Here is a 14,452-nt window from a genome sequence, read left to right as displayed (position 1 = left end):
TATTGAATTAAGAAACATAATTAAATTAAGACATGTTAAAAGCACAAGTGTCTGATTAAAACATTAAAAAACGTTACTCTTTAGTCATTCATGTGAGATCAATAAAGTTATCATGTCTAGTTGGAAGTCCACAACAAGCTCTGACAGTTCATAAATTATTCATGTTACATGTCACTTAAGTTATGGCCTAAAAATAAACAGCCTATCAGAAGTTTGGGTACACAGAGAACACCTCCACTAGTTTTCTGTTCTGACCACTGTAAAATCATATGAAGAACTACAACATACTTCAATTCTAAAAGACATTCTATTACCTCTGAGACTCATGCTTTAGTTGCTTCCATAGAGCCTTCCTTCATCCTATGTTATAACTGTGATCATGAACTGATATAGCATTAGTAGCCATTAATGCTGAATAAGTTTATCCAAGATCATGAGCTATTTTTACGTTATTAGCATAAAGTTTTGTTTACGTTTTCTTAATCACACTTAAGATCAAACTTAAACATGTTTTAAACACTATTTAACTCAGCAGAGAGTATACTGAACATCAATGACGTGGTGCGAAAATTCATAAAATTTGGTCAAGTAGTTTTTGACCTTAACCATCTAAACTCTAGGTCATTAGCCCCTTAGTCTTGCTTCTCTCATAAACCAAAGAACTACTGGATCTGAGTTTACTTGACTAAGTCTGAATTTTAATATACGGTGTATTAGATGTGCGTTTGGCAAGAAATAAAACTATTTTCATTTATCAGTCCTCTGTTTTAGTTCAATCATTTTTATGTAGGATTACTGCAGTTTTTTACTCGTATAAAACACAGATCTAAATTTATTTTATTCGGTTGATGTCAACAATTTAAAGGATTGAAAGACACATTTAAAAGCGCAAAAACACTGAACAATTAACGAAATCTTCCAGAACTTAAGTGTTTTCCTTAAACCCAAATAAAATTAATTTGGACTTTGAGATCTGATGAAGGACGAGTAAAATCCAAAAGTGCGGTAGTCCTACATATAATGAAAAACATACCATGGACTCATATATTGTATGTAAACCTATCTATTAGAAAATTAAAATTTTGGTTTGGATGCTAATACAAAGCAAATAAAAAATATTTTAATTCATTCATAACTAGAAGTGAAGTTTTAATTTCAATTTGAAATTGATCTGAATTCACACATTATTCATGGAGCCGTTGATGAGAACAACTTTTTAAACTATTACAACTATAGTTTAAAGCAAAAATGGATCACAATGGTGTTTACTGTTGCAGGAGGTGTGCTGAACCATACGGCATTCCTCACCTTCAACAACGGCCAACACCGCACTACTGTGGAGCAGAGGTTCTTGGGTCTGGACGTGTTTGATCAGTTACGAATGGAGGGTCGCATCTTCGGTACAGTGCCGCAGGTTCCGCATGGCTCCAAACTCTCCCTGCCAGACTCTCAGGTCCAGTTCCGCAAAATATCTCAAGGCAGGCTGGCATTTTTTCTTTATCTTGAGATATATAATATTTTATTGTTTTGTGACCAACACATAAATTATCAAGATTTGAGTCTTGATCTGGTTTCAAACAATTAAAGGTATTTTATGGTTCATTAGATAAGACTATTTTGCAGACACAGTGCCGTGCAGCAACAGATAATTATATAAATAAATTAATGTTAATTGATCTATAGTTTAGAGAAGAGAACCACATTAAAATATAAATACTGAAATATACACAATTGCGACTTTACAATGAGATAAATAATGAAAGTTGATATTGTTCTATAATATCACTGGATCTTATGGATTCCAGAAAGTTCCAGATATAATGGATTACAAGGTTTCTCTTTCCTTTCCTGTTATTCTGAGAATTTAAAAGTCTTCGCCTGGCAACGAGCCTGTTATCTCCCAGCTTGCATCCTTTCTGCAACAAATAAAATCAAACTACCTATTGCTTTGTAATTACAGCAATGTACAGTTCGAGGACTTAAGCTGTGCGCGTGACCTTGAGTGTGTGGTGATAGGCGGGAGGGATGGCGGGGTAGCATTATGCGCTGCGTCCCGAAAACATTTCCTGTGACTCATGGGTAAAACCCTCCTTTCAGGAATCATATTGACCCAAATAACTCATCACACTCCCTATAATCAGTCTGTTTTGTGACAGTGCTTTGTTTAATGTATTTAAAAAAATAATGTATTTGTCAATACTAATCTGCAAATAGAAATTGTAAGTTTAAAGTCGTTAAAGAGATTGTTGCGCTTTCATATCAGCGGCTAGCACATAAACGCAACCCGCCACACAGATAGCGTTTATTTGTTGAAAGGGTAGTATTAGGACCCTACGAGCACAGCTAAATTCCTCCAACTGTATTCAGGGGCTCCATGTGGTCTCTCTTCTCAAACTGTTTAAAAAGTAATACAATCTTCTGAACAGAGATTTATAATCACGTCTACTTACAACTTTAGCATGAAATAAAATTGAACATTTCATAAATTTGTAGTTTTAAGAAAGCTGACTTAAAAGTGATGTTTGTATTACTGTAGTTACTTACTTACAACCCTAAGTGTGAAAGAAACTCCACTTGCTTCAGTCTGAACTTCATCACTACACAGCAGGCTAGTTTATGTTTAGGTGTATGTGTATGTTTATAATGTGATACTTGAAACTTAATGTTAGAGATAAATCTTGGATTTTACTATAATCAAGGTTTACCAGTTCAAACTGCTTCAAAAAATTGCTATTATTATTGAAATCTTAAAATATTTCACCCTCACTGTCGAGAGCCATATCCAGTCAACAAATGTTAGACTATGAAAATTTGATGACAGTCACGACAATAGCTGAGTAAGATTAAGAATTAAAGTCTTTGGTTTGTTCCAAAAGGTGTGGTTCGGTCTCAGTCATCCTATGTTGTCCACGTAGACAACTCTCTGGATGAATACCCTGTTACTGTAGAGCAGACCATCAGTTTCACTGAACACTGCTCCACCTCCACCTCAGAGAGCACTTTCCGCCTCAAATCCGCTCGCACCTTCATCAGTTATGAGGAGACTGAGAATATTCTAAGGTTCGCTTCTACCAACAAGGTGTCATCAATGACAGGTTTGTGTTAAAATTTAAACTGTGAATTTAAATGCGGAAGTATCCTGTTTATTCTCTAAACTTATAAACTAATGTATATATGTCATAACTGTCCAATGAGAGAATCTAAGGGGAACAGTGTACATTGGAGAATAAAATGAAATGGAAGAGAAATTGATAATGTCTAAATACTAAAAAAAAGAAGAACAAAGATCTTTTTCTTTTTTAGAAAAAGAGACAATCTTTTCCTTTTTTAGAAAAAGAGGAGATATACTTGAGGATAACACAGCAACAATTATTAATTTGTTTACTGTCAACTTATTAAACATTGACTAGGTACAGAGGACATTCTTAGTTGTTGGTAAAGAACATAGTCAAAAGGTTATTTAGAAATCCAATTCTTATTCAGTGTAATATCAAAAATCCAAGTTAATAATTTAATACTCTTGTTAAAAACTCAAAATAGTACATCTATTATTTTTATAGATTATTTTGTTGATTCAATGTATCTAATTCATTTGTTATGATAATATGTGTATTAACCCTCCAAGTAGGCTACTGATTAAACCACTAAGGTCCTGGGTAGTTTTAAATACATTACTTGACTTCTTCAAACTAGTAATTTATTAAATAAACCGTTCTGTCATTATTTGGCAACAATGAATGTATTGCACAGTGCGATATTAGAAGTAGTGTTATCGTATAAGAAAGTGGGCAATAGTAGCATTTGGAGGGGTTAAGTAATCGACAGTGCATCTGTTTGCCTAATATGAAATAGGTTTACGCAATAAAGATTTGAAATGGGAATCGTAATTCAGTATAAAATACTATCCACTTCTAAAAATGTTGTAGATAATGATGACCCTTGTGTGGTCGGGCAGGTGAGCTGTGTCAACAACAGCCATTGCATCCCTGAGGGTTCCACCTTCAAGTGTGTCTGCAACAATGGGTAAGTTACTCATGTCATGGAGTATAATAATAAATATAATGTTTGTTACGTACAGAACATATATATGATTGTTCGTGTTCTTGCCAGTTTCCAGACGCTGTACACTGACGAAGCGACTGGGGACTATGGTTGTGTGGATATCAACGAGTGCCAGTCCGGTTCTCACTCCTGCGACAACAATGCTCTCTGTATCAACGAAGTAGGCTCCTTCAGCTGCCAGTGTCGCCAAGGTTACACAGGCAACGGATATTCTTGCCAGGGTAGGTGTTTATGTGTTAACTCTCATAAAAAAGAGAGAAGATTTATTTACACATAATTATAAAATACAATATGAAATTTTCTTTGAAACTTTATCCCCGTGCATCCATCTGTGGTGGGAGGTCACACAGGACTGACGTGCCATTATTTAAACATCATTCCACAATTTTAAATGAGCTGTTAAATACAGGGTGTCCCGTAACTCTCTGGACAAAGGTATACCACATTATTGCTCAGGTCAAGATAAACATATTTCACCATATGAACATGAAGATAGTTTTCCATCACTGTCTATATGCATGTTTTTTATTTAAAAAATTAATATCTTAAAAACTAATAAATTACATTATGCCAAATTTGGCTGATATGTTCATGATAACAAAACTAGTTACTGAAAAATATACTATGAAATTATCTTAAGTATTTTCAAAATGGCGGTCATTAAAACTTAAACTTTGAATATCTAAAGAACCTGCAATTTTACTTAAGAATTACAAAAATAACAGTTTTAGAGGATTTTATCACAAATCTAATGACACTAAAATTATTTGAATAATAAATAGCTGATTTAGAGCAGATTTTCTTTGAGGCTCACATTTAGGTCCTTAGTAAATAGCCAACAATACAAACACTGAGTAAACGGCAGCTCTCAGGAAAAATTATTTCCTATGGGTCAGAATTAACACATACGACACGCATCGCTGTTTGCGCACGAGTACACACCCTGTGGCAATTTGCTCACATCTTGTATAAACGGATTATACCAATGATAATATATACATAATGATAAGTAATCTTCCAAAATGTTAGCAGGTTTGTTTTTTTTATCATTATCTTTAACACATACGGATTTTACTTGGAAATAATTTTTCTGAATTAAAAAATACACACTTACTTCAACATTGCGAAAGTAAACATTTTGTGCTGTACCGTGAATACATGCAATGTTAGCAATTTGTGCTGACTTATTTTTCTACCACTATAATATGTATACTAATTTAACATATTGAAGTAAAAACAGAATTACAAGTAAAAAATAATACACCTGCTAACAAAATATACACATCAGTCAAAAACGACAGTTTTCCATCACATGCTGATCTGCAAAATGTTCACACATTAACTTAATGATCGATCAGTACGAGACCGGAAACCACTGCGAACTAGTTTTACCCAAAATCAGGTAGTGGCGGTAGGGGATGAGGATAACATGGATGTTCCACTCCTACTTTTCTCAAAAAAACAAAATATTAATCTGTCTTTGATGCATTTTGCTGTGGGGAAATGTATCAAAGTGTTAATTATCTGTCGATAGTTATTAAAAATAGTAGTAAGACAAATTGTAAGTTTTATTTTCAAATCGAACACTGATTGATGCTCACTTAACATTTCCAGAAGTTCCACAAGACTGCTCCAGTATTAGTTGTAGTCCGGGAGCAGAGTGTATCGAGAGTGCCGAGAATGGACCCCGCTGCTACTGCATCCCAGGATTCGTTGGGGACGGCACTACTTGCACTCCTAATGCTGAAGGTAGAAATGTAAGATGTTGACTGTTCATAATTTTTGAACTTTTCCAAGAATTTGAATTGAAAATTGAGACTTACGATGATGACTTTATAGCTATGGAATTTATTGCAGACGATTGTCTGATGTGCTCACCTCACGCTTGGTGCAATCGTACGACCAGTGGTGCAGTACAGTGCACCTGTCTGGATGGTTACCATGGCAACGGTCGGGAGTGTACACAATCCGAGGACACTGTGATACGGACTTGTCTACTAGGCGTCTGCTGGTGTCCTTCTGGCTTTGTGGAGAATGGACAGATCTGTGTGAAAGATGAGTCTGCTTCTACCTCTACACCAGATACCACAGTTTCCTCTAATAGCCAAGAAAACCAAGAAACCGGTGAGCAATAGCTTCAAATTTCTAGAATCAGCCTAATCTTCATTATTGATCAAACAATGTTCTATTATAGTTTTTTTTTTTTTTATTCCAACTAAGTCTTCAAATTTTATTTAAATAAAATCACATTAAATTGTCTACCAGTTTTGGGAAATATTTTACAGCTGATCTGGACAAATTCTAGTTTCTCATATTTTGTCCTTGTTGCAGATTTCTCCCAACACCCTGAGCCCGAATGTTTCTCCCAATCCCAATGTTTCTGTCCTAGAGGGTTCACTCTCTCCGGTGATGTTTGCTTACCTGAGGCAGGGGCCAATGTTCACTCGCACTTTACTAAGGGCTTCTCTGGAAATCCATGTACATAAATTTCATTCAATCTATTTTTCTATTAAAATTTTAGTATACAGCATCAAATATCATTACTATCTCAGTATGTACAAATCAGTTATTCCATTTCTACTCTAATAAAAAAAACTAATTAAATAAATTTTCTTTCTAACCTATTATTTAGAAATATTTTCAAAAAATACAATTTTTTAATTGACTATTAATATAAATTTTTGCATTGAGTACATTTTTATAAGCTTCAAGTATATCTTAAAAACTAAAGCTAAACAAATTCGAATTTTTTATTCTGATTTTGTCCAATTCTTAGTGCCGGTTCATAAGTTCGAGTTTAATGTTACAGAACCGGTTCTATCTCTCATGATCTAAAAAAAAACACATTTTTCATGAGATTAATAGTAACATTAGCTCTAGGTCAAACTAAATAGTGCAAGAATAATTCAAATACTAAAAATATGGTTCATGACTTTGAGTCTAAGTTGGTAACAATTGAACTGATAATCCAGCTTGCTTGAGCAGTTTTGGATTTTAGAGAAATAAAATATTGGATTTTAGGGAAAGGATTTCAGTAGTAGGGTAAAGAGAGATATACAATTTTCAAATAAAATCTGTTAAGTCAACCCTTATTGGTTTTATTCTTACAAGAGCAAGGTTAAATTAGGAATTAACATAATTTTGTAAAGAAAATATATGTAGCCAAACATTTGAATAAAACAATGTAGAGTCATGTGTTATTTCCTACACACATCAGTTATCAACAGTTTAAGAGTATCCTCTGAGATTGACACACATGCACACAAAAATTTATGTTTTATTAATAAAAATTCTATGTTATATAACAATTAGTTGCATGTTTAGAGTATTTTTATTTAGAAAATATACTAAAAATGGTTTTTATTGTCTTTAGACATTTACAGACAATACTTAATACAGTATGAACTATTCCATAATTCTTTTACATAATAATATGTCAACATACCTACTGTACTTCTAAAATATTTTACTGACACATACAATATTTTAATATGTACATACAAAACAAGAACATCACTACTCATCAGGTCGCATTTTAGTATAAAATTTTATACAGATGTATAAGTAAAAAAAACAAGCGATATTTACTGATAACAGTAACTCAATGCTATAAAAATATTAAAACTTTAAGAAACTAATGAATTTGTAAAGTGAAAGATATTATATATTGTAGATGTATTTTGATTAGGTCACTGTGTAGTCCTGACCCAGTTTCAGAGAGGAACAAAGAAATTTCTTTCAACATATAACAAATAATGCTGTCATTGGCTGGAAATATAACATTTAAATTATATGATATTAAATAATAGATGTCCTGTTACAATCCAAATTAACTCTAATATATTTAAATTATTATTATGTCATCAATGAATTATTCAACTTCACATCACTATAATACTTCATTAAACTTCCTATATCAAGAAACAATCCATCTAGTTTGTTGTTTTTAGCCTTCTATGGTGTGAATATTTATTGTTCACAAACCATTAAATAATAAATACTAGCAGTTTCCCGCGGATTCGCACGCAATTTCCCGTTGAAAACAGTACACTATATTTACTTATTCTTTTTCTATCACATTCTAAACATTGCTGAGATAATTGACAGTCGTTCCTTCGTGAGCCTCTTGGGCGCATTATGAAGGTATGTATCATATTCCTGCCTCTATCTTTCGTGGTTTTTGCTAGGTGTTGATAAGTTATTCAGAACAGTTACTGTATATGGATGAATCTCGGTAAACTAATTAGGTTATAAAGAATCACATTCGGTCTGTTAAAATTGATTTTCTGTCTAAGATATTTACCAGTATTATTTTAGGAGTGTGCCTTCAAGAAAATGATCAAAGAAACCAAGTTTCGATCATAAAGTGTCTTCTTTCGGCTCTTTTCATTTACCTTCGATGTAACCAAATTCGATTACCTTATGTGCAAACATTCACGGATTTGTATAATGAGGTTGTTTTCCATAATAGCGTTTAATAGTATTTTCTTTGAATTAAATAGTTTATTGATCATTGATGCAATCTGAATTTTAAAAACACTACTGATCAAGCACTTTACAATAAAAATGTTTTAAATTTTAAATGTAAACAAATGTTTCTGCCTCTTTGATGAACTTCAGCTGAAAGTATTATCAGCTGTTAAGTATCAGTTTCGCTTTGTATTACGTGTTGTAGCGCAGTCTGTCGGATCCAATATAAAAACACACCAACATCAACAACAATTTATAATTAAAAAATTAATGAAATAAACTATTAAAATTGGACTAAATACCTCTCTAAAAGTATGCCTATGTTACTTTCCAGGAACGTGTAGAATCACTGTACAAAATTTCACGATGTTTCGTGCATTGGTTCCATTTATATATATATAGATTAATAATTGTAATACCAGTATTGTCCTATAACTGAAATTGTCTCCAGCTGACCTTGATACTTTAATAATTATTCATTCAATATTATTAAACAGTAATTGAACATTGTAACTCCAGTATGTCCACTTCTGTGGATTTTAATGTGATAGAGTCATATGTAAAACAATTTTGCCTGTTATTTTATATATTCACTGCACTGAAAATGGTAAAAACTTATCTACCTGTGACAGGCAGATTTTGGCGGAACACAAACTTGTTTTCCAATTTTTTATAAAAATTCCTTTTTGTCTTTAAAAATAGTCTTGTTACAATTGAATGTTAAAAATGTGAAGAACACATATAGTCCAGTCAATGACCATTTTTCCTGTGTTTTTTATCCCATACAACACAAATTTTTATAAAAATTTGGTTTTAGGTTCTGTCCTCTATTTCAAAAATTCAATCCTGTGCCGGGGTTGCCTTTTCCCCTTGAGTAGGATGCCACCCCTCCTTGGGAGTGAGCAATTTTTACTGAAAATAAGTACGGAAATCAATAAATTGACTAATTCTAAGCAACTTTTTTTTCTATGAAATTTTGAAAAACCTGAATGTTTTAGATTTGAAGTACAAAGTTGTAGACTATATATATATATATATATATATATATATATATATATATATATATGTATAGTATATTTAAAATGCACTTTAGACATTTAAAATAAGAATATAAAATCAATAAAAAACTTGATTTTATGACAGATATATAAACAGTTTTCACTCAATAACTCTTTTGCACTAAAACAACACTATTATTATCACAACATAAAGAGATTACAAAACTGTGTTACACTTTCTTGCAACAACCAGAACAACACTGTGCAGAATGGAGGACCATGAATAACAGCAGGATGGAGTACAAGTTTAAGTGCTGAAGTGCTGATGTACATCGCAGTAAACTAGTTTTATGCTACTATATCATGTTCATATGATGTAATATGAAAACAAAGGATGTCAGTTATGAGTAGAATTATATGTCTTATGTAGATCAAATACATTTGATTTTTGCCAAATGAAAGTGGTATCAATCATATATTTTTATAGAAAAAGTATTTGTGTGTTTAACTCTTCTAGCTGACAAATTATGAAAGATATTTAGACTGAGAGTGGGTTAATTTGTGGATTTTATCGAGTCTTCCTGTTGCAGGGTTTATTCAGTCCATTTTTTATGTAACATCCAGTTAACTATGACGTATTTGCTATTTTTACCTGTCTAATTTTTTAATATAGATTAATTAGCTTTAAAATAGCTGACTGTCTAAAATTCATACCACTCATACGTAAATACATGTTGAAAGGTTAAAGGATTAACTTCATACATTATCCATACAATTTCTTTCACTGATAGCACTAATTGTGTTGTGTCATCTCTCACAGTATCATGTAACACCATCAACAACTGCCATCCCCAAGCCCAGTGTGTCTTTGTCGAAGCTCAGGAAGCATATGAGTGTCAGTGTAATGCAGGCTTTGAAGGCGATGGACTCCAATGTTCTCAAATTGGTGAGAACATGTTGTTATATAACATAGGTTTATAGATAAGATTAAATCTATTCAAATAATAATACCTGCTTCAAAAAAATTTACAAATTAGAAAAGCATTATTATAACATCTATATTGGTTCATCTTTCTACAAAATCTTTAACCGCTCAAAATATATTTTTTAAATAATGTTTTGGTTTATTTGGTGAAGATTTCTTAACCCTTACAGTGCCAGACTTCCTCGTGTAGACTGTGAGGAACATCTAGATAGTGTCAAATTATGTGATACATTGGTACTCAAGGTGACATACAGCAATAATCAGATAACAGCTATACTATGTGTTGTTAACCCTTTTAGTGCCAAAGTCTCGTGTAGACTGTAAGAAACATCTAATGGTGTCAAGTAGCATGAGACGCTGGCACTCAAGATTATCTTGATTCCTATTCACTATACTTTGTTACTATCCTCGAAGTTCTTACTTCAGCAGATTCCTATATAATCGTGTATTACATAATTGACCTGGGGTATCAAAAGGTCTATTCATGAACAAATTTAAACAGCTGTATACCAACGGATGTCCCATACATAGACTTATTCACTTAATCTTCTGTTATTACTGATTGGTATTTTCTCCCCTAGAGTCCTGTAACATCATCAACAACTGCCACGCTCAGGCCCAGTGTATCTATGTTGGTGCTCGGGATGCGTATGAATGCCAGTGTAACGCAGGCTTTGAAGGCGACGGATTCAATTGCTTTGAGATTGGTGAGACCATATTTGTATTAAAAGTGTATAGCTACAAATATATTGAAACTATTTCAATTATTTATTTATATTATAAATAGCTACAGGTTTTTCAGGTATATGTACTTAACTCTCAATGAGCAAATCTTTCTCATACTTACAGTGCTCTTGTTATCAGTACAAAATTAACTATGCTAACTTCTTTAGACGCACAGGTTTTGATAAGTAATTGTACATACCAGTAGCCTAAGGTTTTATAATGAACTAACAGTTACCCACGGTTTTGCACGCAATTTCCTATTGAACAACAGAGTCATAGGCATATCTTTTTTAAATAGCATAATGAACATTGCTATAAATAAGTGATGATCATGATCACTGGAATATGTATTCCAATCTCCTGATCCATTCCAGAATAATTTTACTTTCAATTTAACAATGTTTAGGGGCCCTGAAATTAAAGAGTGAAACAGTTTTTGTGAGTTCCACTGAAAAACACAATTTCTCTGCAAAATTTCATACTCGTATTTGAATAAATAGCTCCAACAATTTCAGTATCTTAATTAACTATTTTAGGCTGGAGTAGAGGAATACAAATTCTGCAGTAATTTAATGAAAGCACTTATGATAGAGCCCTATATTAATTTTGAATCAGAAGTAGACGTGTTTCATTTACCTACATACTATTCCATTGTTTATTATTGAGGTTCAAAAGGTAAAGCAAAATTTTCACTACACTTATTTCAGGTATAGCGTGTAAAGAAGCATTTGTGGTTCAAATCCATTATACATATTTCACACGCCATTGTAGGCTTCGCCTTGTTGTCCTAATCAATAATATATACATAATAAGCATCTACTTCCGGCTATTTTAATCTACTTTTGATCTAAGGTATTTGTGGTTCCATAATAGTGTTCGCATTATTGTCCTAATCAAGAATGTATACAAATAATTAGCCTGAAGTCTTTTTCGGTTAAAAAAAGTCCCTTTCCGGCCAGTGAATAAAAAGGACAATAAGAACACAATTCAGAGATTAAAATCAGAGCAATATTTAATCTGATTTACCTGTTACCTGGCATGGAAAACACTTTTTAGCATCCAATCACACCGTATAACTTAGTATGAATTAACAATATTTGTAAATGTACTGAATATATAAATAGGTCTACCAAAAGTATTATGTAAAATTGGTGACGTAATTAAGGGGGGGGGAGGTTATTTAATACAGGAATTAAATGTTTTATTTCGAATTAAGCCCATAAAATTGATTTACATTTAGATGTATTCATATTTATTCCATAAGGGTGTTGTGTGCTTCGCAATCAGATTCATCTCCCTAAAGTCCTAATTACACCAATGTGTAAAATAATTGTCTTTAGATTTTTACTGCTTCATATATTAGACTAATTTTCAGGGTTTCTCCTTTATTGTAGTTCATTACGCAAACCAATGCTACTTTTTACCAATATAGAATTATCTTGATAAACATAGTAATTACATGATATTTACAAATTACAACTATTTACAAATGTTGATGTTGGCAGAAATGTCGTGCCTGGATTCAGACATCTGTCACTTGTATGCTGAGTGTGTGGTAGAAGAGGGCTCAGAGAAGGGCATCTGTATTTGTGACGAGGGCTACCAGGGCGATGGCATGACCTGCTACCGTACAGGTAAGTTCATGTCTGGCACTGTGCTTGTATTTAACTTTCTCACAGCTGTTCACTGTAAAATAAATTATAAGGAATTGATTTTGTTCGTTTAATTTAAATACAAAATGTGTGCTTGCGCGTAATGAGTGCTATACCCCAAACACCCTAGTTGTTGTAACAGCAACATAGTCTGTTTTGGTGGCTTTTATATCATTGACTCTCAGTTGGAAAGTGGAAGGCTATTTAAGTGGTTTGCATCATTAAAAGGCAATCAAACATCAAGCTAACCAGTCATAGTTTCAAACTGAATAGTTATGAATCTCATAGAAAGAAATTTTAAAATCTTACAAAATAACAATGAGTGTACAGAGAGAAGCTTTTGAATACTTGTATTGTTGATGAAAAGGTTATAACGTACACTTACTATGAATTTGATTTTTTTATTGAAGAATGTAAAATAATTATATGGTCCATATCTTGAGATAAGGCGTGGTCTTAATGTCTGTTGCTTTTGGCGGTTTAAATGATAGATAAGTGACTTAATACATTTACCACTATATCATAGATCAGCAGCAGGATGTTTACTTGTACAGTAAATCAGAGTATACAGTCTTAGAATTAATTTACTTGAACAATACAGTGTGTAATACTTCCTTGTTTTTAATAAAGAACTATTTATAATTTGGCCACTTTAACAACAGGAACAAACAAACAAAATTTCAAAATCCAGCCAGCCTGCTCACTTACCTTACAAACATCCTGTAAGCATTTATTACGTTTTCTTGAGGTAAAATTGGTGCAAATTATAATTAAGTTGCTTCAGCGAATTGAACAATAATAGAAATAGCAATGTTTTCTAGTTTATTTACTGGAGACATTAGTGTGGGACTGAGGGTACAACACAGCCTGTCCTTAATCTCATGACACTCACTCGACGATATTATGCACACCACATGCACACAGAGAGGGCATAGAATTGGAAATAATGCAACTTGTCTCTGATCTGATAACACTTACTTGGTGTTATTGTTTGAAGACTGTGCACAGAGGATATAGAATGTGGGGACAATGTAGCTTGTCAAGAGATGTCACTCACTCAGAGTTATTGTTTGCAGAAATGTTCAATAAAGATGCAGAATTTTTGAACAATGCAGCTTGTCTCTGATCTGATAACACTCACTTGGAGTTGTTGTTTGCAGACTGCGCACAGAGGATATAGAATGTAGGGACAATGTAGCTTGTCTCTTGTCTGATGTCACTCACTCAAGAGTTATTGTTTGAAGAAATGTTCAATAAAGATGCAGAATTTTTGAACAATGCAGCTTGTCTCTGATTTTATAACACTCACTCGGAGTTATTGTTTGCAAACATGTGCACAGAGGATATAGAATGTGGGGACAATGCAGCTTGTCTCTGCTCTGACGACACTCACTCAGTGTCATTGTTTGTAGTCATTTGCACAATGTCTGATAACACTCAATCACTGTTTTGTTTGTAGACATGTGCACTGAGGATGTAGAATGTGGGGACAATGCAGCTTGTCTCTTGTCTGATGTCACTCACTCAGTTTTATTGTTTGCAGAAATGTTCACTAAAGA

At 33.0% G+C, this 14,452-nt stretch overlaps 1 protein-coding gene across 3 annotated transcripts in view; it reads left to right on the top strand.

Moving 5' to 3' along the window:
* LOC124356857 (nidogen) overlaps positions 1 to 14,452 on the top strand; it is a 71,442-nt gene that overhangs the window by 37,847 nt on the left and 19,143 nt on the right. Inside the window, exons 6-15 of one of the 3 annotated variants that reach the window (XM_046808119.1) lie at positions 1,278 to 1,478; positions 2,877 to 3,095; positions 3,927 to 4,023; positions 4,111 to 4,283; positions 5,677 to 5,811; positions 5,920 to 6,186; positions 6,394 to 6,540; positions 10,351 to 10,476; positions 11,097 to 11,222; positions 12,747 to 12,875. In XM_046808119.1, coding sequence (XP_046664075.1) covers positions 1,278 to 1,478; positions 2,877 to 3,095; positions 3,927 to 4,023; positions 4,111 to 4,283; positions 5,677 to 5,811; positions 5,920 to 6,186; positions 6,394 to 6,540; positions 10,351 to 10,476; positions 11,097 to 11,222; positions 12,747 to 12,875 — 1,620 coding nt within the window. The remainder of the gene's footprint in view (positions 1 to 1,277; positions 1,479 to 2,876; positions 3,096 to 3,926; positions 4,024 to 4,110; positions 4,284 to 5,676; positions 5,812 to 5,919; positions 6,187 to 6,393; positions 6,541 to 10,350; positions 10,477 to 11,096; positions 11,223 to 12,746; positions 12,876 to 14,452) is intronic. The other 2 variants (XM_046808120.1, XM_046808122.1) reach the window with 2 other exon arrangements.

This window comes from Homalodisca vitripennis, chromosome 3, assembly GCF_021130785.1.
Source record: "Homalodisca vitripennis isolate AUS2020 chromosome 3, UT_GWSS_2.1, whole genome shotgun sequence".
NCBI lineage: Eukaryota > Metazoa > Arthropoda > Insecta > Hemiptera > Cicadellidae > Homalodisca > Homalodisca vitripennis.
This window is presented reverse-complemented; position numbering and strand designations above follow the sequence as displayed.